The following is a 22,687-nucleotide window of genomic DNA, read 5'->3' on the forward strand; positions in this document are numbered from 1 at the left end:
CGCAATAGGCACTTTCGGGGGTGCCTCCAGGCCAGGGTCGCCACAGCAACGACGGAGTCCACCCACGCAGCGCTCTGGCTGCAGCAGCCTCAGGGTTGGGGCGGGGGGCCCTCGTCAGTTCAGCTTATTGCCTATAGCCAAGGCCTTCTTCCCAATGGGCACTTCACACAAAGCAAGACATTCTTCTAGAATCACACAACGTAAATATAACATCACACAGCATAAAAATTTGAAAGTACAGTGCATTCCTTCTCCCAAATGCTCTGGGGCCCTTCCCCAAATGCAAAGGAGTCTTAAGGGGAAGGGAGAGGAAGATAATCATATTGCACCCTTCTGCCAATCATCTTGATGAGGGAGGCTGAAAGGGAAATGGCTGAGAGAGATGCGGGTGCAGAGGTAACTCCCTACAGCAGTGGGGATTGATGGGGGTTGTAGTACAAAACATCTAGAGGGCACCAGCTTGACAAAGGCTGCCCTACAGTATTGGGGCTGTGCTTGATTCTGGAGGTGGAGAGCAAAAGCCAAAGAGTACTGGCCAGTCTTTGTAGACCAATATAAATAAAATTCAAGGGAAGCGTAGATTTTCTGTTGCAAAATAAACGGCGCGAATCACATAAACATTCCTAGTTAACATTTATTATAAACACCAGGTGGGCTGTTGAGATTTTTCACAAACTGCAGAATACATGAGAGGCACGGTGCAGTAGGAGAGGTAAGTCAACAGAAGCTCTAGCTCAACTATGGCAAGTGCTATTCAGTTTTCTTCTCAGCTTCTCTGAAACCATGAGGTCTAAAAACGTGCTTTGTGATAAATGGAACTAATAATCCAGGCTGGCGAATAGAACATATTTCACCAAACCAAAGATACTCTATTAAATTTGCTAGCTAGATAGCATGACCAGAGTAGTCCCAAAAGTTACAATGATGCAATTTGCTGGTGTGGGAAATGTACTAGACGCTGAAGACAAAATTGTTGAGTAAATCTTTTGCAGGCTTTGGAGTGTCAATTATCAGGCACAAATAAAGAAGAGAGAGCGCACATGCATTTACACCCACATACGTAGGCTTTCGGGTGTCCATATTTGCAGGTTTCAAACTTTCCACACAGTGGGACAGGAGGATATATTAGCTGCTGATAGATGGTTAAAGATTTTATTCCCTTGATTCTTTCAAAAGTTTAGAGGCTAAACTGAAAATCAGACGACATACTGTTGCTACATTCTCTTTAAGCCAATGGTCCCATCAAATATATTGTCTCTATTTTGGGGAAAGGGGGTGGGCAGGATTTGGCCACTAATGCTGATCTTGGAAGCAGAAAGGCTTGTGGGTGGGGGACTCTTGTCTATTCAGAACCTCAGAACATTTGCAAATAAATCAATTCTGCTGCACTGCCCCCCACTCAAAGGCACCAGGTCTTCAGTGTTCCACAGGAAAGTGATGCTCTCTGCATCCAGGATGAGCCGAATGGTCAAACTTCTGAGGTCAGGTCAAAGATGCAGATGTGTGATATAAAGGCATAACCTTTGCTGCGACTACCTGCCCTTACAACCTCAGCTTCCCACAGCAGGTAGACATAGCTCTTGAGAGTCCACATCCCTCACCCCTGAAGCTTTTTAAAAAGCACAATCTGTGCTCCCCACAAAACAATTACTCTGACATGTTGTAATGTAAAAGTATTTGTGAAGCTGAATTCCATTTCACATGTTGCATTTGGAATTCCACCGTCAGCGGTACTGGCTGGCTCTGAAGGATATCTGCCCCATCTGGAGAGTCCTTCTTTTTCCCCTTTCCTGGAAAAAGCAGGGAGAAATATGTACTGTTGCTTCTTTTAAGCCTCCTCCCCACTGGGTGGGTGTACTTATAACTGACCCCCTGAAGGAACTTTTCCCTCAACCCATGTAGCCTTTCAGGGTTTGTTGGTCTGTTTTTAACCAACTATTATTCATACCTCTAAGGGGCTGAACTGATGGGGGGGGGACGGGAAAGGATGTCAGTCAGTGGTAGAGCAAATGTTTTGCAGCCTGCAGGCCTGAGAGCAACCTTGTCTCCAGTCAGTGTCCTGAGCTAGTTGGGCCAATGGGTATGAGTCAACTGCCTATGTACCCAAGGAGGGACTACCCATTCAGTAATTTTTAAATTCAAGAGGTTTTGAGCTGAAGGGAAAAGCAAAGGTGCAGGTTACCAGATTGTTTGCAGTTGACATTGGGAGTCATTAAAGATCCCAGAGACAGACTTCTTGGAGCTTTACCCCCTGAGCTAAACCACGCCCAATCGTTAAGGTTTTGATTAATCTATAACTTTCAATGCCATTTCATATGTTTACATTAACATGGTCATTGCCACACACAGCCCCTGCTTACTGTTGGAACCAGCCTTCTCCCACTGGGCGTTCTCCAGCTCTTTTGCAGCACAACTCCCATCTGCTCCAGCCAGCACAGAGGTGCTGGGCGGAGCTGTAGTCCAAAACAGGTAGAAGACACCAGGCTGTCAAAGACTTTGACCACAAAATCATATCGGTAAAGTGCCTCTGGTGGAGCTGAAGTGAAACACACCTGCAGCTATTTCTTCATCTTCCAGGTTTATTTTTTTACTGCCAAAATATTTTGTTGCTGTTTGGGGTGCATGTAGGCAGAATCCCTCATGCATGAATTGATACCACACTTCCCTGCCACATGACTTTATGAAAACAACATTTTCAAGTTCAGCAGTCATACCCAAACATCTGCAAACAAATTGTCTGCCTTTCACAAACCATTCAAGGAAATGCCTCTGTATGAAAACATATTTCCCCTCCATTTCTCCCACCCAGGCACCCTGACAAACGGATAAGTCAGAATGTTTATTACAAAGTCAACTCTGCCCTGGGTTAACAACTTTCCACATGATGCTGAAAGGAATTACCTGTCTCCCAGGTAAACATCATAATCCACATCATGGAAAACTGGAAGTGACAAGCACCAACTTATATATTATGTTTACTTATATGGGCTGGTAACTCAATATTTGACAGCAGTTGGAAGGCAACAACAGCCATTTCACCGGATGGTGCGCTCAGCTCTTTACAAGTGTTTAAATGAAGGGATAAAATGTGCACTTACACCACAATCCAACACATGCCTACTCAGAACAAAGCCTCACTGAGTTCCTGGACCTCAAGCCTAGGGAAAGTGCAGACGCCTTTAGTGTGTGATGTAACAGACAGCAGAGTCTGTCCTACCATAAGGGGGCTGCAACTGATTCTGGGTGCAATTCAAATGGAAAATGGATCAGCCCATGTCTAACCAACAGGGGCACAATCTCCTCATAGATTTTCTCGCACCCAGTCTTCCTTGTTATGGCCTGAGATCTCCAGGAAAGGTCAAATCACTTCCTCCACGTAAGAGTGTGTAAGACAGTCATACCAGTCCACTCTGACAAGGAAGGAGGGCCACAGCTCAGTAACAGAGCACCTGCCTTGCGAGCCAAAGGTCACAGGTTCAGTCCCCACTGGCCTCTCCAGGGAGGGCTGGAAAAGACTCCTTGTCTGAAATCCTGGAGAGCTGCTGCCAGTCAGTGTAGACAATACTAGGGTAGATAGGCAAATGGTTCTGACTTGGCAGCTTGCTCTGTTCTGAAGTAGTCTAACAGAATGACATAGAATCGTGACCTCTTGGTGATTTTCTATTACCCTTAAAAAAAGAACTAGTAGTTCCTGGTCCCCATAAGAGAAGCAGAATGCTTGCAAAAGTGCAGGTACAGGGAGAGATACCAGATAATTCCAATGGGAATGGAAATGGGAGCATACATTTACTTCCCTAACCTCATCTTGGCTGCTTCGGTCGGTGTGGATACTCATTCAATAAGAGAACGGTACTTTGGTGTGGCAACACAGCTACTCTTTGGAACTCCCTGCTTTTTGGCCTCAGGCCTTTTTGGTGTTGCTTAAAATATTTTTGCTTAGGGATGCCTATCAAAATATACATATCTTTTACCTTTTTATTGCTTTTAATTATCTTTTGAATGTTTTAAATACTGTTCTTTTATTGATGATTTTAATGTTTTGCTGTTATGTTTTGTAAGTGCTTAGAAATTTTATAAGTGTTATAGAAATTTTGTTAAACAAAATTAACTTCCAATGTTTGCTTATTCGTCTCATGTCTGGAACACATATCAGTTGTGCAAATAGTCACTATTCTTGTGGCTTCCAGTCCACAAGGAGCACGTTTCTGATTACGTTGCTTCCTGCTCCCCATCCATATTGTGTTTCCTTTGCACTGAAATTAATAGGGTGGAATAGCGTAATGACAATGCAATAATGTAATTTACATAATTAATTAGGTGAGCTATACAATTTTACCACAGCAGATGGAGACAAGTGGAATAGTTTTGGGCAGAAAACAAATGGTAGTGGACTGGAACCAGTGCTGTATGGGGCAGAATTGAAAACGATTTTTCTTACATCCCTAGGCTATGTACCCATTATACCTTTAAAGAATATTCAAAGCACATTCTTTCCCTGAAAGAATTATGAGCAATGAAGTTTACCCCAAGTGGAGCTACAATTCCCGGTGACCCTTAACAAACTACCGTTCCCAGGAGGAAGGAAATGTCTTTCAAATGTACTTTAAATATATGGTGGGTACACAGCCCTAGTTACAGGCAGTTAGGTATGCAAAACACCACTGTTTTGCATAACTGTCGTCTTAGTGAAGATTTTAACTTTGCAGTTTGCCCAGGCTTCATGCAGATTTCTAGCACCCAAAGACACTCAAAATAACCATAATACGAAGGTGCTCTCCTGGGTTTACCTTTGACAGGTGTGGTGGCCTTCTTCGTCGCTGCGCTCTCGGCAGCTGCAGCTTTGGCTTTTTTGTCCTTTTTTGCACCCTTTTTACTATCCTACAGAAAAGAAATTTGTTCTTTTTAGGGAGGCCAGAAACACACATATGCAAAAAAAAGGGGGGCAGTCAGAAATGTCATACTGATTACCGTATTTTTTGCTCTATAAGACTCACCCCCCCCCCCTAAAAGGTAAGGGGAAATGTGTGTGTGTCTTACGGAGCGAATGCAGGCTGCGCAGCTATCCCAGAAGCCAGAACAGCAAGAGGGATTGCTGCTTTCACTGCGCAGTGATCCCTCTTGCTGTTCTGGCTTCTGATATTCAGAATATTTTTTTAATCGTTTTCCTCTTCCAAAAACTAGGTGTGTCTTGTGGTCTGGTGCATCTTATAGAGCGAAAAATATGGTAAATACTTTGGAGCTACACCTTTCAAACCACACTTCTGTACTTTCAGTCTGATCAGCCAATTTATTTTAAAAAGTAGGTATTTTCTTCCATACAAGGCTATGACAGACTAAGAGTTCTTCCAGGAACAGTCTGTACAGCCAGATGGAGGCTTGACCTACACATTGTGAGACTCCGTGGCACAACCTGAGGTCATTATCATTATTACATTTATTAATCATCTTCTAAACCATGGGTAGGCAAACTAAGGGCCGGATCCGGCCCAATTGACTTCTCAACCCGGCCCACGGACAGTCAGGGAGTCAACGTGTTTTCACATGAGTAGAATGTGCCCTTTTATTTAAAATGCATCTCTGGGTTATTTGTGGGGCATAGGAATTCATTCATCCCCCCCCCCCAAAAAAATAGTCTGGCCCCCCACAAGGTCTGAGGGACAGTGGACCGGCCCCCTGCTGAAAAAGTTTGCTGACCCCTGTTCTAAACCACCATTCTCAAGGCAATATGCACATAACATTGCCCACAAGAAGCCCAGCTGATGGGCTGCCCCATATTTGTGGGTAGGCAGGGTGACATCCCACACAGGTTAGCAAATAGCCCTTGCTCCCTGCAGTAGGCCTCATGCCCCCAGGGTGCTACAAAGGGGCCACACGAAAGGCCTCATGACTCCTGAGCTCTCAATCACTACAAGCCTCTTTCATCCTGACTTGGCTGTGGGGAGATTAGATGATGTTGGCTGCTGAATGAGCATTCTTCCTGCTTTGTTTGCAGGAAGGCTAGAGGACGTTACATCAGGAAAATGTTACCCCTATACTTTCCAGGTAGCCTTCCTAGGCGAGGTGACTGAGTGGGAGGTCCCTACAGGCACATCTGGAGCACGTGGACCATCTGGATCCCTTCCAACTGGAATCCAGGCCCCATCATGAGACTGAAACCACCTTGGTCATGTTGGTTGATGACAGGGAAAGCTTTTTTCAGGATTTATGTTGGGATTGGGGGCCAACCTAACCTCCCATTCTGACTCTAAGCACAGGCTTAACAGCCTTTTCTGTCCTATTTCAGGCAGTGTTGGTGAAATAAATAGGAGCACCAAGGCCCAATTCTGCCCAAGGCGGGCTTTCTCAGGAAAGCAACCTTTCTGACCTGGTGGCTGCATTTAACACAGATTCAGTTGCCAAATACCTTTTCTTTCGGAGACGGGGGCTTACTAGTTGACTCCGTTATCAGAATGCCAAAGTCGCACACGGTCTCCACGAGAGGCTCTCCTGCCAGAAGGCTTTCCAGATTGACATGGCCTGAGCCCAGGACCTTCACGATGGGAGGGTCACTTCGTAGCTCAGGAGACAGAGACTTCTTTTTCTTCCCACCCTATGGGGATGTGGCAGCGTACCAGATAAATTCATTCTGGGTTATTAATAATCTTATTCAAAGATTTTCAGAATATACAGCTAACAACCACAGTAACAAACACTAACAATAAACACAACCGCAACGCAGCTGTTGCAGTAACGTACATTGTGAACTCAAGCAGGTCAATTTAAAGAGTCTACAAAAATTGCCGTGGGTCAGAGGAGGAGTTACAGTCAGCTAACTTTTTATTTATTTAAATATTTATAAATTAATTCCTTGTTTATTTGTGATTCACCGATACTGAATCCTAATTCCAGACCCTCCAGATGTTCATATTTTCCAGGGACAGTCCTGGATTTACAAAAGCTGTCCCGGTTTCTGATTTGATCCCAGAATGTCCCGCTTTCCCTTATTTTCATCAGAGAAATGTTGGAGGGTATGGAATTATGCGATCCCAGAACCAAGGAGGTAAGTAACTATACAACATTTAGAAGACATCTGAAGTATAGAGAAGTTTCTTTAATGTTTAATGTTTTATTATGTTATAATGTTTATTATGTTATGCTTAATGTTTTATTTATTATTTATTATGTTATGTTGGGAGCTGCCTGGAGTAGCAGGGGCAACCCAGTCAGATGAGTGGGATATTATTATTATTATTATTATCATTATTATTGAATAGGATGTCCCTATTTTTGGTGGAGAAATGTTAGAGGGCATGCAATTCCAAGACCAACATCTTGGAAATTTTACTATGTTTTAAACACTGCTATCCTGGCAGTTCTATTGCAAATGCAACATAATCTGCTAAACACATTAAACAAAATAAAAATATGGTGACTTGTTATTGCTTTTGTTGTCGTCAATTGAGAACAGCAGAAAATCCAAAACCAGCGCGGGCTCCGCTGTTGGGCAATGTGAGGGAGGCACCAAAGGCAGCTAATTATGACTGTCACGAAAGTCAGAAAGTTTTTTAATTTATTACTGTTATTTTTGTTTTACCTGCCAGAGAAGGAAAGAGGCACTTCTGGGGTTTTCTGCCTTGGATGCCAAAATAACTTGGCAAGTTTTGGATACTCTCTGGGGTGGGGGGAGACACCATCTGCTGCCTCACCTAAAGGATCCAAATGCCTAAGGCTAGCCCTACAAACAAATGCAAAACAGATTTCGCCAATCTAAAGCCTTCCTGATATTTTGGACTACAGCAGCAAAAGCAGAGTCACCTTTTGGAAACATATTCAAGTGACATATAAAAATGGGAAGGAAGAGAGTTTATCAGGTCTACACAGGAAGAGAATTTTGAAGGGCGGGCTTTTGCGTCCTAAAAATGAAGGCTGTGGGCAGCTAATTGTTTTCCTTATGAGATCTTTTTCTGTTACCTCACAAAGTGGCCAAGCCAGACTTTCTGCCTTACCTTGGCTTATTGTGAGGAGCAAGGAGCTTGGACACACTTTGCATAAGTGCAATAAACAAACCAGGACCATTATTTTTATTTAAATTCATACCCCACCCCTCTTCCTCCCTGTGCCAGACTCCCTGGCTTTGCACGTTACAGCCAAACCAGGGGCTACGGTTTCATTCTACCAAATAAGCTGCCATGACCACCAGCCAACCTGAAGCCAGAGTATGTTGCCAGCTTATGAATAAGGCGCAATAAACCACTATCCCTTGTTTGGACAAAACGGGAAGGCAAGGCTTCCCAGGTTGCTTAACCCAGTGGTTCTCCAACTTTTTTTTAATCTGGGCCATACTTTCAGATTAAAAGTTTGCTCGCACTACACCTATTTTTTTATTGATAAGAAATGCATCGGAAAATTAAAAAGAAACAACTCCTAGCAGTGCTTGATTTATATAACACAGAACACAACCACTTTGCAATATGATCATGGAACATCCAGAAAGTATTAAACAATGCAGCTACATAGTCTACAAATAAAACAAAAATATTTTGATACTGCACCGCACCACGCTAAAATGCAGCGGCGTAGCGTGGGTTGTCAGCACCCGGGGCAAGGCAAGTAATTTGCGCCCCCTAACCCGGGGCAAGGCAAGTAATTTGCGCCCCTAACCCCTAACCTGCCGCCGCTGCCAGATTCTTCTTGCTGCTGCCTGGGCTGGGGTATTTACGGTAAGGTAGCCACGGCGGCGGTGGTGGGTCCGTGTCAGGTGATCTGAGGCGAGTTGCCACTGGCGCTGCCGCCCAAACGACGCCGCTTGCCCGGAGGAGGGCAGAGAGGCGAGGAAAATGCAACATGGCCCAGCAGCTGCGGCGGCGGCGGCGGCGGGGCTGTGAGGAGGGGCTGCCTGGTGCACCCTCTGTGGCCCTGACGCGCGGGGACCGCAACGAGCGCTGAGAGCCGCTGCCTGCCAGACGCCTTCAGCCCGGACGCGCACACAGCTCGTCGGTTCTGCGAGACATGGGGCTCTGCTACAGCCTGCGCCCGAGGCTCATCGGCGACTCCAGAGGCAGCGAGCGCACCCCCCCAGATGTTGTGCCCAGTGCGGCCGGCCCCCCCTGCACCCCCCACGCTACGCCACTGCTGAAATGTTAAAATGTTTCCTGGGTTGTCCTTGAATCTTCCCGCTACCCTTGCCATCCTCTCCTGCCACACCTTTTGAGAATAACTCCATTCCCGCCCCCCTCCAATTTTGTGTTTACATACATAAAATGCTTTGTGCATGTTTTGCAAACTGACATTTCTGTTTCAGGCATTGCTTAACTGCCCCCCCGCCCCCCCCGGTCTGGCTTCATACACTTTTGACTGCAGCAACAGTCGGGCGCAACTCTCACCTCTCATTACCTTTCCAGCATCTTTTGCTTTCCCCTTCTCCTCTTTGCCTTTGTCTTTTTTCCCTTTCTCTGCCTTCTTCTCCTTTTCCTTCTCCTTCTCCTTCCCTTTCCCCTTTCCCTTCCCTTTCTCTGCCTTCCCCTTATCTTTGCCTTTTTTGGTTGGGCTTTCATTTGGAGTGAGAACGACAGGCCACGAGACAACCTGGTGAAGCAAGAGAGTTTATTAGAACAATGAAAGGCCAGATTATTAGTGAACTTTCAAAACGCAAAAGCAAAGGGGCGTTTTCATGTCATTGTAACATTTAATGTAACATTGTAATATTTCATGTCATCCGCTAACATTGAAAAAGCCAAAATCCAGAATAGATATGTTAACGTGGATTTTTAGTACAGTGGTGCCTCACAAGACGAAATTAATCCGTTCCGTGAGGCTCTTCGTATAGCGGTTTTTTCATCTTGCGAAGCAAGCCCATTAACAGCTTAGTGGATTAGCGCTATTAGCGGTTTAGCGGCTTTTAGCGGATCAGCTGATAAGCGGCTTAGGGCTTAGGAAAGGGGGGGGAGGGGGAAAACCCCGCAGGAACTTGCAAGACATTTCGTCTTGCGAAGCAAGCCCATAGGGAAATTCATTTTGCGAAGCGCCTCCAAAACGGAAAACCCTTTCGTCTAGCGGGTTTTCCGTCTTGCGAGGCGTTCGTCTTGCGGGGCACCACTGTATATTCCCATCTTGGCTGTGAGTTCTAAAAGACTTGCTCCCTGCCCTGCAAGCTTTTTTCCTCCTGGCCTGGGAGGGAGGGGTCTGGACTGACTCCAGCTACAAAAGCTGAGGCAGCTGCAGAGGTCAGAATCACTTCACACGGGGCATCATGAAGCGATTAACAACATAATAGCACATGTGAAAACAATTACATATACAAAAACCATGTAAAATGTAATATAAAAGACAGTTTGAATAGTTGCATATATATTTGCATCTGTAACAGTATCTGTACAGAATCTGCCTTGGAATACGTAACCTTTTCCTCCACAACTGTCACCGTGGTTCCGGCGAGAAGATAGGCCTTCAGAGCAACCATATCTCTGGTGACATGCTCCTTCGTGTGGTCACAGTCTATGACCTCAGCCCAGGGCTTTCGAGGGGTGGAATAAACATTTCCTAAGGGGGAGAAACGAAGGGCTTTTGAGGAAAGCACATCTTCAGAACAGGACACCTCAAAGGTCGGGCCACATTCCCTCATGCGCCACCCTTTGAGGGGCCGGGGTGAGGGGCGGGCAGATACCAGGGGCAAAATGCAGGCAGAGCAATGGATTCTTCCCTTACTGTTGTATGGAAGCATACAGTCTAGCAATGCAAATTTCTCATTTTTGCAGGCACCTGCCCAATGTACCCTCTAGCCCTTCATCCAGGCAAGCGAAAGGCATTATCACATTTCCAAGGACACATTTCAGCCAGGCAAAAGCATCTGAGAAGAATACGGAGAATCTCTCTGGTGTGCAATGCCCTGGGCTTCGAACCCCAGCGGCCCACCCCTGCCCTGCCCAATTGCTTATAACATGACTGGGGTTTTGCATCAAACCAGACAGGTAGATTTAAAAGCAACCCCTTCTTGCCTCAATGTCTGACTTGCAATTCAGCATGTTAAACACAAATGCCAAAACTCTTGTGCTAGATCAGGTAACAGTTCAGGATAAGAATGTCCTTTGTTAATAATCAGCATGCTCTGCTAACAGGTCCCTCAGTGTCCGGAGAGATAAAGCAGTAGCAACACCATTTAAGAAGTGGATAGCTGATTTCTTACTAGGCCAAGAATCATTCCCAAATTTGGTTGGAGATAATCACCTTCAGGTAACAGAAAATCAAGGACAGCAATGATTCTCTTTAACTGAGCCAAAGATGTGGTTCAGTTAAAGATAACAGCCTGCATACTTTGCAATCACATCAAGTTTTCATTAAGCAGAATTAATATCTCTGTACTGTTTCCCTGCAAAGAAGGGGTCCAAGCAAAGAGAGAAAAGCTTTATTGATTTAAACCAACTTCCAACAACTTGGTGCACTCCAGATGTCCTGGACTACAATGTCCATTATCCATGACTGATTTAAATGCAGTTATTGTAGGTGTAACAATAACAGGTTTGACAGAAAAGGAGAGGTGGGATCACACTTGTGCTTTGTCTTGTCCCTTAGCACAGGGGTGCAGGAACCTACAGTCCTCTGGCTATGGTTGGACTCCAGCTCCCATCATCTCCAGTCAGTATGGCAAACCGTCAGGGATAATGGAACATGTAGTCCATCAACATCTATAGGGCCACAGGTTTCCCCCTCCTTCCCATAGCAGGTGAAGAAAACCTGGACTTAATTTGAAGAGACTGGCATATGTGTAGTTGCATTTATGGTGCATTTAAACCTGGTGACATTTTAAAGGCTGTCCTTTACTCATCCACAGACTTTGGGAAAGAGCTAGGAAACAAAGGTGGCTGCGTAACAACTTTCTGCCATTGAAGAGCCATGCCCTACTTTGCAGTCACGACTTCTGAAGCTAGGTAGCCAAGCAACTTCCTAGTAGAAGCCTAGCAAAGGATTTTAATAGGCATTATTTAGAAACTATAGCTAAATATCAGCAGCTAGATAGCTCAAAGCTACTACAGTCTTGCAAAGTGCACTCATAGGACATTCTGTCTTTCACTGCCTCCCACAGTTTGGTCAAACTCATGTTTGTAGCTTCAAGAACACTATCCAACCATCTCGTCCTCTGTAGCCCCCTTCTCCTTGTGCCCTCCATCTTTCCCAACATCAGGGTCTTTTCCAGGGAGTCTTCTCTTCTCATGAGGTGGCCAAAGTATTGGAGCCTCAGCTTCACGATCTGTCCTTCCAGTGAGCACTCAGGGCTGATTTCCTTAAGAATGGATAGGTTTGTTCTTCTTGCAGTCCATGGGACTCTCAAGAGTCTCCTCCAGCACCATAATTCAAAAGCATCAATTCTTCGGCGATCAGCCTTCTTAATGGTCCAGCTCTCACTTCCATACTTCACTACTGGGAAAACCATAGCTTTAACTATACGGACCTTATAGGACATTAGAGCTGAGCGATTTAATAATTACCCTGGTTAATTTTTGCATGAGTTTTAAAGCTTGCAGAAGCCCTCAGCTGTGCCCAAAGGCTCTGCTAAGCTCAGCTAGAAGGCTGAGCTAAGCACAGGGGGAACTCCCTGCAGCTAGGTTTCTTGGGAGATATCTGTGTGGGGCTGGTAACACATGCAGAATGCAAGTTCACTTGTGGTCCAATTTACTCCGTCAGGCCCTGTGGAGCTACTCACCAGGCTCAGTAGGAGATTTGATAGGAGAGTCCACAGGTGTGGGCTCATTGCTTCCCCCTCCTTCCACTCCTCCTTGTGCATTTTCAACATTCAATGCAGTTGATACCGGTATTGCTGAGACACCCTGCCATTATAATAAATAAGAAGAATCACATGAAAATTTCGTAGCTGGGAAACATGCAGACACCAAGAACAGCTGCATTCCATGGATCAAAATGGGGGGGGGGGGGAGAAGGCATAGGTGGCACTAAAGCTGCCTTCTCCAAACTGGTCCCCTCCAGATTTTTTTTACTACAAATCCCATCAGCCTCAACTGGCACACTTGATGGGAGTTGTAGTCCAAAAGATCTGGACAGCAGAAGGTTGGGGAAGGCTGTCCTAATGTATACTATTGAATAAAACAAGTTATTTACAACCCACCAACCAGTTACAGAATAAAGAATACATAATATTAAAAGGTAGAGATATTTTTAAGCAAAAAAAAAAAAAAATTGTCTAAGCAAAATTGCTACATTTAGGAGCTTTGATACTTCTCTTTAGTTTAAAAATTGGAGTTCTCCCAAAAGATTATCAACAGAAACTCTGATCAACCTGGAAAAGACTACATAATGGTGTATATCAGAGTTTCTCTGACCCCCTGAAAAACTGCATTTACAAGTGACTCTGCTTCTTTGCTATAAAGGAAGCATCTACTATTGATGGGAAGCTTGCTGTGGGCAACTACTGCAGGGAGAATAGAGTAGAATATCCTGAAAAGGGGCTTGTCTGGCTGGTTGGAATCCTGAACAGAAAAAAATCAACTTTGCCATGTTTATTGCAGCTGAAACTTGTATTCTGCTATCTTTGCCATTCAGCTTTAAAGGGTAAAGGTAAAGGACCCTGACAGTTAAGTCCAGTCGCAGACAACTCTGGGGTTGCGACGCTCATCTCGCTTTACAGGCCGAGGGAGCCGGCGTTTGTCCGCAGACAGTTTTTCCAGGTCATGTGGCCAGCATGACTAAGCCGCTTCTGGCAAAACCAGAGCAGCACACGGAAACACCGTTTACCTTCCCGCCAGAGTGGTACCTATTTATCTGCTTACACTTTTTGGCGTGCTTTCGAACTGCTAGGTTGGCAGGAGCAGGGACCAAGCAACGGGAGCTCACCCCGTCGCGGGGATTCGAACTGCCAGCCTTCCGATCGGCAAGCCCAAGAGGCTCAGTGGTTTAGACTACAGTGCCACCCGTGTCCCTGCCATTCAGCTTTAAAGGGGGCAACAAGATTATAACTTTCTGCGGTGTCTCCTCCTGTACAATGGAATTCCCCCCTCCTTTGTATTACTGAAATGCATCAAATTCCACCTCATTTCGCAGTTGATGGTTCTGCACAACAGCTGCAAGCGAGGTTCAGTCCTCACTGGACTGTTGTGCCCTTATGCAAATACTCCCATGTGTAGGACTTAAGCTGCCTCTATAGGGTAAGGCTTGTTCACACTACCAAAGATATACTATAGTAACTGTCATGGCTTCCCCCACATTCCGAACTGTAGCTTGCACCTTCATTTAATATCTTTAGGCGCCAGGCCTTTGGCTAATTAAACAATCTATAGCCTTTTAAGCTGTGTGTAAGTCTTAGGGGGTATTGTTTATGTTTGTTATCATGCTATGCATTTTTGTGGTTTTTTTATATTGTAAAGTACCCTATGATCATTGGCTGAAGGGCAATTTTTAAAAAATTAATTAATAATTGTTTTAATAATAATAATAATAGTTCCTTATCTCCCTTTGCAGAACTACAGTTCCCTGGAGAAAGCGCAGAACTGTGGCAACCAGTTTAATCAGTGGCATTCATACAACCCTGTTTCAAGAACGTCTACCTTGTCTGTTTCTTTCTCCTCAATTTTCTCATCTTTGGCAAATTCATACGTCACGTAGTAATTGTAGGTGATTATCGGAGCCTCAGGTCCAGTCTCCGGTTCCTCTGGGCCAAGAGGATTAGGGACACCCCTGACTTTGCCAACGACCACGACCATTTTAGTGTAGCACTTTAAGAGCTCTGCGAAAGCAGGAGACGAAACATCAAACGGCAACATCCGTTTGAATGCAGATCGCAGGACAGACAGACACACCCAGGCAGGATGTAACATCTGCCCCCAAACAGCTTAGCAAAGCAGGACTGGTCAAGCTGTCGGAGCAAAGGAAGGTGCGCTGTTTCAGCTGTGCAAAGGTCTCATGGGGTTGGGAGTAGAGAGCACTGAATTGTGGGTGGGTACAAGCGGGAGCTGCAACAAAATGCTGCAATGTAGAATGCTCCTGCTCAGGGTTCAGCTACACCTTCTCCCAGGACACTCCATTCCATTCCACTTCCTCTGGCTTTCCATGTTTTCACCTAACAATCAGCATTCCGTGTTTTCACAGAATGTTTAGCATTCGCACGGGTGTTTTGGGGTTAAAACGGAGGCAATTCAGCACAGCACCTCAAAACACTGGATTGCAACCTCGCACAATTATTAGAGCCCCCAAAACCCACATTTTTGGACTCCATGATATCACACAAGGTGGCAGTCCTGAACACTTTGCACCAAAATGTGTGTTTTGAGGCTCTGTGATCTCACGGCGGAGGAGGAAGGGGATTCTAAGGTAAAAATGACAGAGGGTATTGTCCCGGCACAACATTTTAACTTCCTCTAGCTTTGCTTCAGCATGAATCCTAGTCTATTTCACAAGAGGCCTAAAAGTCTACACCACTAGGAGTCGCCCAAGAGCCACAATATTACAGGGTCTGGGGAGAAACTGAGTATTGAGGATCCAGAAAAACATACACAGGTTTGGGTTCAAGTGTCCAGCTGCACTGCAAAGCTAGGTTTGGCATTCTGAGTATGAGTCAATTCTTTTACTTGCCCTGACTATCACACCTTGGATGTTTTGGCTGCTGGAACTAAGATAGCCCTGTCTGGCCACTTGTCAGGGATGTGGAAATTCCATCAATGGACTGCTCTTTGACTAAAGAAGCCTCACCCGGAGTGCTAGACAGCTCTAAGAAGTCGTGTCTCTCGTCAGGTGTGATGATCACATCGTCAAGCGTGCAGAGTTTTGGCAGGCTATCGATGACAAACCCCCTGTAGCCAGGCAGCAGGGCGAGTGGGTTTCCCTGAAGCACCAGAACCCGCAGTTTCTTCATCGTCAAAAGCTTCAAGAGGAGGCTCAGCAAGTTGGTGAAATTGTTGTAGCTCAAGTCGAGGGAGACGAGTTTCGGCCTAAGGCAAAATAAGGGAAGGGAATGGGTCCTTAGTAAGAGCTAATGGGAACAGGGACAGGTAAGATGGATGTTGCTGGCTGGGCCTGGTGGGAGTTGGAGTCCTACAGGATCTGGGGAGGACCACATTGGGCACCTCGAGATTAAAGGCAGCTGAACTGAACTCAGTGAGAAGCGCACACACATGAACATAGTGCCCCACATTCTCTGTGTGTCCCTCCTGGCAATGGGCGAACCCGTCAATTTTAGTCTCTCTCCATTTCTCATTTTTCCAACCTTAAATTCAGTTCTCCCCATTTCGATATCAGTTTGCAATTTAAAAAAAAAATCAGTAATTTTTTCATAATACAGTATGATTGTATCTTACCCATATTTTAACTGGCACGATCTCAACCATATGCAATTGAAGGCAGGCTGGTTGAAAGGGCACAGGTTAAATCCAAGCATTGCAGGGGGCTTTTGTGTGCTCATGCAAGATCTTGCAGGGCAAAATCCAAGTTCCTGCAAGATCTCTCACAAGCACCATGTGGATTCCAGAGCTGGAAAGTCTGGTTGGGGTTACCCAACATGGAAAATGCTTTTATGCTCTCCGCCTTCATAACTGAGCATGGCCTACACTCAGTGCAACAGGCTCTGGGGGTGCTAGTCATGGAGTGATACCAAGAGTTTGGATATACGAAATTTTCATGTGTACTGAACCCCTGCACAAGATGCGATAGAACTGTACATACATTTGCATGCAATTTTATCTAATACAGTGGTGCCCCGCAAGATGAATGCCTCGCAAGACGGAAAACTCGCTAGATGAAAGAGTTTTCCGTTTTGGAGGTGCTTCGCAAAACGAATTTCCTATGGGCTTGCTTCGCAAGACGAAAAAGTCTTGCGAGTTCCTGCGGGGTTTTTTTCCTTTCCCCCCCCCTTTTTCTAAGCCGCTTATCCGCTAAGCCGATAAGCCGCTAAAAGCCGCTAAACTGCTAATAGCGCTAATCCGCTAAGCCATCAATGGTCCTGCTTCGCAAGACGAAAAAAACGCTAGACGAAGAGACTCGCGGAACGGATTCTTTTCATCTTGCGAGGCACCACTGTACACACATTTATGCAAGGCAATTTCCCCTAAAACAATGCATGTACAGTCATACCTTGGAATTCGAACGGAATCCATTCCTTCTAAAACGTTCGAAAACCAGAGCGCGGCTTCTAATTAGCTGCAGGAAGTTCCTGCATCCAAACAGAAGCTGCAGAAGCCCCATCAGATGTTCAGCTTCCAAAAATCATTCAGAAACCAGAACACTTTCTTCTGGGTTTCGATCATTTGGGAGCCGATTTGTTTAGGAGCCAAGGCATTAGAGATCCAGGGTATGACTGTAAATGCTATTTTCAACTAATGCGTGCATGTACACTTTAGGCTGGGACGCGGGTGGCGCTGTGGTCTAAACCACAGAGCCTAGGACTTGCCGATCAGAAGGTCGGTGGATCAAATCCCCGTGACAGGGTGAGCTCCAGTTGCTCTGTCCCTGCTCATGCCAACCTAGCAGTTCGAAAGCACGTCAAAGTAGATAAATAGGTACCACTCCAGCGGGAAGGTAAATGGCGTTTCCGTGCGCTGCTCTGGTTCGCCAGAAGCGGCTTAGTCATGCTGATCACATGACCCGGAAGCTGTACGCTGGCTCCCTCAGCCTATAGAGTGAGCTGAGCACCGCAACCCCAGAGTTGTCCGTGACTGGACCTAACAGTCAGGGGTCCCTTTACCTTTACACTTTAGGCTAGTCTATGCATTTAATAAAAACAACATTACTTGGTTGGGAAACGGCAACCGAAAAGTGCAATTTTCAAAGAGTAACCGTGTCTTGCTTGGTGTCTTGTTTCATAACGTGGGAATTAGGAGAGTTCACTTTTAACTGAGAACTAAATCTAATTCCTTCCTCCTTCTCAGCCCCACCTGATTGTGACCAAGAATGTGAGGAAGGTGCTTCCCCATCTGTACCTCAAGGGAGACTGAACTTAGTGGCAGAAGATGGGGCGGGGGATCAATGCGTTTCCCACACTCTTAACATATTCCTGCCTAAGGATGGAAAGAACTGTCATTTTCAGTTCTTCCAGTTTCTCATTTCTCCAATCCTAAATTCAGTTTCCCACAATTTGCAGCAATCAGCCAAAAAAACAACAACTTTAAAAAAGATCCTCGTAAAAATTAACCAGCATTTTAGTGTAAATTTCTCATAATAAACACATCTTTATAAGCAATTTTGACTAATGTACACATTTTTGCAAGCCATTTTCCCCAACATAATGATTTTTGTATGTATTTTCCTACTAACACCGTCATTTTTATGCATTTTCAACCAATATATACATTTTTATAAACATTTGGTCCATCACAACATTTGGATAAGTGCAAATTTCAAAGGATGGCTGTCTTTTAGTTTCCTTATTGTTTCAGAAAGTGCAAATTTTTTATAGATTTTGCTCAGTGGTTCTCAAAGGGTGTGGTGAGCCACAGTAGTGTGACAGGAGAGGATGGCAAGGGTGGTGAGAAGAGTCAAGAAAAATCAAAGAAACATTTAAACATTTCAGTGTAGTGTAGTGTAGTGTAGTGTAGTGTAGTGTGGTGTGGTGTAGTATATATATATAATTTTTATTTGCAGAATATGGATAGATATATTTTCAAAATGAGAACAAGAACATCAAGTGATACAGAGGAAAATCCTACTTGTGATCCAGAATAGCTGTTTGAACAGAGTGCTGGAGAAGACTCGTTTACAATTCTATTTTGGGAATGATTTATGTTCTTATGCAGCTGCATTTTTGAATACTTTCTGTATCTCCCATGATCATATTATGAAATAGTTGTGTTCTGTGTTTTAAATCCAGCTCCGCTAGGAGTTGTTCCTTTTTGTTTTCCAATGTATTTCTTATCTGTGAAAAATTTGGTGTGGCATGAACTTTTTTTTCTCTCTCCTGAAAACGAGACCCAGAGAAAAAAGTTTGAGAACCACTGTTTTAGCTTCAAATGCGCACTGAACTAAATTTCTCCTCCATTCCTCTTCCTGCCTGCTTAAAAGTTTCCCATTACCAGTAAGTGTCTGTGAGGTACTGTTCTTCGGACGAACCGAGCTGGCAATTGTGGCCGAGGCCGAGATGCTGGAGTTCAGGAGGCGGGTGGGCACACAAGTCCTTCAGACCATCCACTTCGTTGCCACAAAGTTCTAGGACCTGCCAAGTGGAGGGCGGAGGAAGAGGGAGGAAATAACCTTCAGGTAACAAAGAAGGCGAGAGTGCTGGATACACATCCAAATCGTTTAATGGGAGTCCTCAGATAGAAGGAGAAAGAATAGGAATTTTACCTTCAGGAAGAGCACAAACCCAAACAACACAAGCCTTCTGCTTGTTTCTTTCACACAGAGAAGCTTCCAGAACCATCTTGAATTAATTAGAATAGGAAAGATCTCTACACATCCAATCAATACTTTCTGTACCAAGAAATGCAATCTGACTCTTTCTGACCCAGAAAGAGCCCTGTGGCTGGATCAGACCAAAGGCCTATGTATTCCAGCAGCCTGTTTCTCACAGGGGCCAATCCTGTGTTCCAGTGGGAAGCTCAGCAGCCCACCCCTCAGCCGGTCCTCCCACCGACTAGCTGACATTCTCAGTTCCATGTATCTTCCATTCCACTAACTTCTCCCACGTCTCCCACCCTTATCTACCTTCCCTCCCACCTGCAGGTACCTTTAGGGTTGGAGGGAGGTTGCTGGAGTTGATCTTGCTGATGTGATTTGCACTCAGGATTAGCTCTTCCAGGTTGGGGAACTTTAACAAATCAGCATCAATTTCAGTCACCTAGGAAGAGAGCAAAACACCAACAACACTCATGCTCAGGGAGTCAAAGGCGGTCACAAGCAGGAAACAAGCGATCCACTGGAAAGCTCTAGCACAGTAAATGCAGCCAGAGGACTTAAGAAAATGAACTAACCCTGCCCAGCAAACAACAACCACACTCAATTTCTTGCTTTAAAATTGTCAGAAACTTGCACTCAAAAACGCAATGCCATGGCAATCCAAATACAGAAGGCAGTTACGTCCCACCTGAGATCTCTGCAGTCAGAAAGGAGCAGTCGATGCACTTAGATCATAGAGTTGGAAGGGACCCTGAGAAACATCTAGTCCAACCCCTACAGTGAAGGCAGACACAGCTGTCCCATTTGGGGATCAAACTTGTGACCTTGGTGTTGTCAGCACCACGCTCTAACCAACTGAGCTATCCACAGAAGGGGAGCACTCAAGCTCTGAGTCAGAGTGGCACAAACAAGGCATCAGCATCAGAGCACTAGGCTGTTCCCTGGGCTACAGGGCATCCCTCAACATGTCTTGGGTGCTACCCACACAGAACTATGCAGGCCCTGAAAATCAGCTGATGCCTGAGGCTTGTTTAGGGCCACACATTGACCTATGCAAGTGCCAACAATGAGAACTGTCAACACCTGCACAGCTCAGCAAAAAAAAAAAAAAAACCCACTCCCTCCATCATCAGCTGACTGTAGGCATTTGCAAAGCGACAGACACAGGGCTTTGTTGGTGCTGCCCTCACAGGTAAGAGGGCTTAGCTTGGCCACAATGGCCTTATAGGTCAAATGGGGAGGGCTGGCGGGCCCCACTTGACCTGGGAGGGGAGCCGAGGTTCCCTAATCCTTGCGCTGTGGTCTTAACCACCCAAGAGTCTTGGCCACCCACATTTTTGTTCACAATCCTGAGCGATTTGAAGTAGGAGAAGATTAAGCTGTCCTGGATGTCCCTTGGAGACTGCACTGCCAGCTCCCTCAGCTGCTGGTCCTCAGGGCTGCAGTCGGCAGGCAGGGCCCACGGAGAGCCCAGGCTTCTCAGGTAGTCGGTGAGCGATTCCACACTTTCCTCATCTGGCGGCAGGAACCCATCGCAAGGAGAAGCTCTGCCCTTTGGCAAGGCCCATCTGGGGGAAACGGTGGCCTTCCTTGGTGGGAAACGGGATTTATTCTGCGGAGGACAGAAAGGACGGATGTATAAGCTTCTGGGGGGCCACTGCAGAGAAGGAGACAAGACAGCCACAGGATAATAGTCTACGGGAGCCGCTCCCCATCTATTGCTCCCGATGGACGACCTGATAACGGAGGAGGGTCTTGGCAGACCACTTAAAACATCTTCCCACCTGCTGTAGCAATTGTACTGAGCATGATTTTTAATTTTTTTTTTGTGTGTGTGTGTGTGTGTGTGTGTATCTATATGTTGAGGGACACAGGTGGTGCTGTGGGTTAAACCACAGAGCCTAGGACTTGCCAATCAGAAGGTTGGTGGTTCGAATTCCCGCAACAGCGTGAGCTCCCGTTGCTCGGTCCCTGCTTCTGCCAACCTAGCAGTTCAAAAGCACATCAAAGTGCAAGTAGATAAATAGGTACCGCTCCGGCGGGAAGGTAAATGGCGTTTCCATGTGCTGCTCTGGTTCGCCAGAAGCGGCTTAGTCATGCTGGCCACATGACCTGGAAGCTGTACGCCGGCTTCCTCGGCCAATAAAGTAAGATGAACGCCGCAACCCCAGAGTCGGTCACGACTGGACATAATGGTCAGGGGTTCTTTACCTTTTATATCTATATGTATGTGTGTGTCTCTCTCTCTGTGTGTGTGTGTGTATTGCTTATATTATTTCTTATATTGTATTTCATTGTACTGAAATTTGCATTCCCTTCCACTCCCGCCGCAATACACTCTGCCCGCCATTGGCGCCCCGCACCTGGGCCAGCCCTGCGTGGAAGTGCCATGGGGCAGCTAGCTATTTGCTGGGCGGGAGTGGCAGAGAGCACGAGGATCTCCCCCCCCGCTTGCTCCCTCTCCCCCTCCCCAGGCCCCACTAACCTCCCGCCGCCCCCCTCGCCTCCCTCCAGCTCACCCAGCTCCCGATCCCGCAGGGAAACTGGTCCAGGCACAGCCGGCGGAGGTGCTCCCAGAAGGCGGCGGAGGCGGCGCCGGGACCCGCCATGGCCGAGCATCCCTCCCTCGCCGGCGTCCCCCGTTGCCAGGCGACGGGCTGGGTTGCCGCGCGACGCCGAGGCTCCCGGGCTTGCTTCCGGGTGGACGCGCCGAGGGCTGTGCTGCGCGGGATCCTTGCCTGGAATCACTTCTTTGTAGACGCTGCAAGCAGCGGGTGCCTCGCGCATTTCGCCGGGCGCGCAAGATGCGCCGCACGTTTGGAATGTTGCTTGGAATTGTGTGTTTAAATGTTGCAAAGCTGCCCTGGGAATTTTGCTGACAGGCTGGGTAGGAATCCCTCGGATGTAAATGCACGCAATGCCCTCTCGAGAATCTGTTTCGGTTTTCCAAAGCAGTCCGGAGATTCCAGATTAGTCCGTGCACGCGCACCCCCCGTTTCCTCCGCGTCCAGCGCGCTCCCACCACTGGGTTGGGAAACGGTGCGCGCGCAGGGAAGTTGGCTTTGCATTTCCACAGGTTGGAGCATTGCACTGCAAAGCAAGTTGCCAGTCAAAGCCGAAAAAGAGAAAGAAAGAAATAGGAGAAAATATATTACGTTTTTATATTCTGCTGGAAGCCGCCCAAGGTGGCAGGTGGGCAGCCAGATGGGCAGGGTATGAATAATAAAATTATTTATTTATTTATTTAGTCAAAAAGAAGAACATGATAAAGAAAAAATGAGGTGTAAGAAGAGAAGAAGAAGAAGAAGAGTTTGGATTTGATATCCCGCATTTCACTCCCCTTCAGGAGTCTCAAAGCGGCTAACATTCTCCTTTCCCTTCC

The 22,687-nt window shown here is 46.1% G+C and overlaps 1 protein-coding gene across 2 annotated transcripts; it reads right to left on the minus strand.

The window, feature by feature from the left end:
* Positions 1-616: 616 nt before the first annotated feature.
* Positions 617-21,971, minus strand: LRRC43 (leucine rich repeat containing 43). 2 transcript variants are annotated; one of them, XM_081842253.1, is made up of 12 exons: positions 21,825-21,971; positions 20,639-20,917; positions 19,637-19,747; positions 18,984-19,123; positions 15,673-15,911; positions 14,532-14,710; positions 12,677-12,800; positions 10,379-10,518; positions 9,373-9,564; positions 6,404-6,589; positions 4,788-4,878; positions 617-1,790 (listed from the first exon to the last, which is right to left on the minus strand). In XM_081842253.1, the coding sequence occupies exons 1-12, from the start codon at positions 21,912-21,914 to the stop codon at positions 1,648-1,650; spliced, it is 1,914 nt and encodes a 637-aa protein (XP_081698379.1). In that variant the 5' UTR covers positions 21,915-21,971; the 3' UTR covers positions 617-1,647. The 2 variants fall into 2 exon arrangements, with proteins under 2 accessions (XP_081698379.1, XP_081698380.1); XM_081842254.1 differs by lacking the exons at positions 617-1,790; positions 4,788-4,878 and having other exon boundaries at positions 6,412-6,589; positions 9,363-9,564.
* Between the last annotated feature and the right edge of the window lie 716 nt (positions 21,972-22,687).

The sequence above is a fragment of the Podarcis erhardii genome, assembly GCF_964252035.2.
Source record: "Podarcis erhardii genome assembly, chromosome: 15".
Classification (NCBI taxonomy): Eukaryota; Metazoa; Chordata; class Lepidosauria; order Squamata; family Lacertidae; genus Podarcis; species Podarcis erhardii.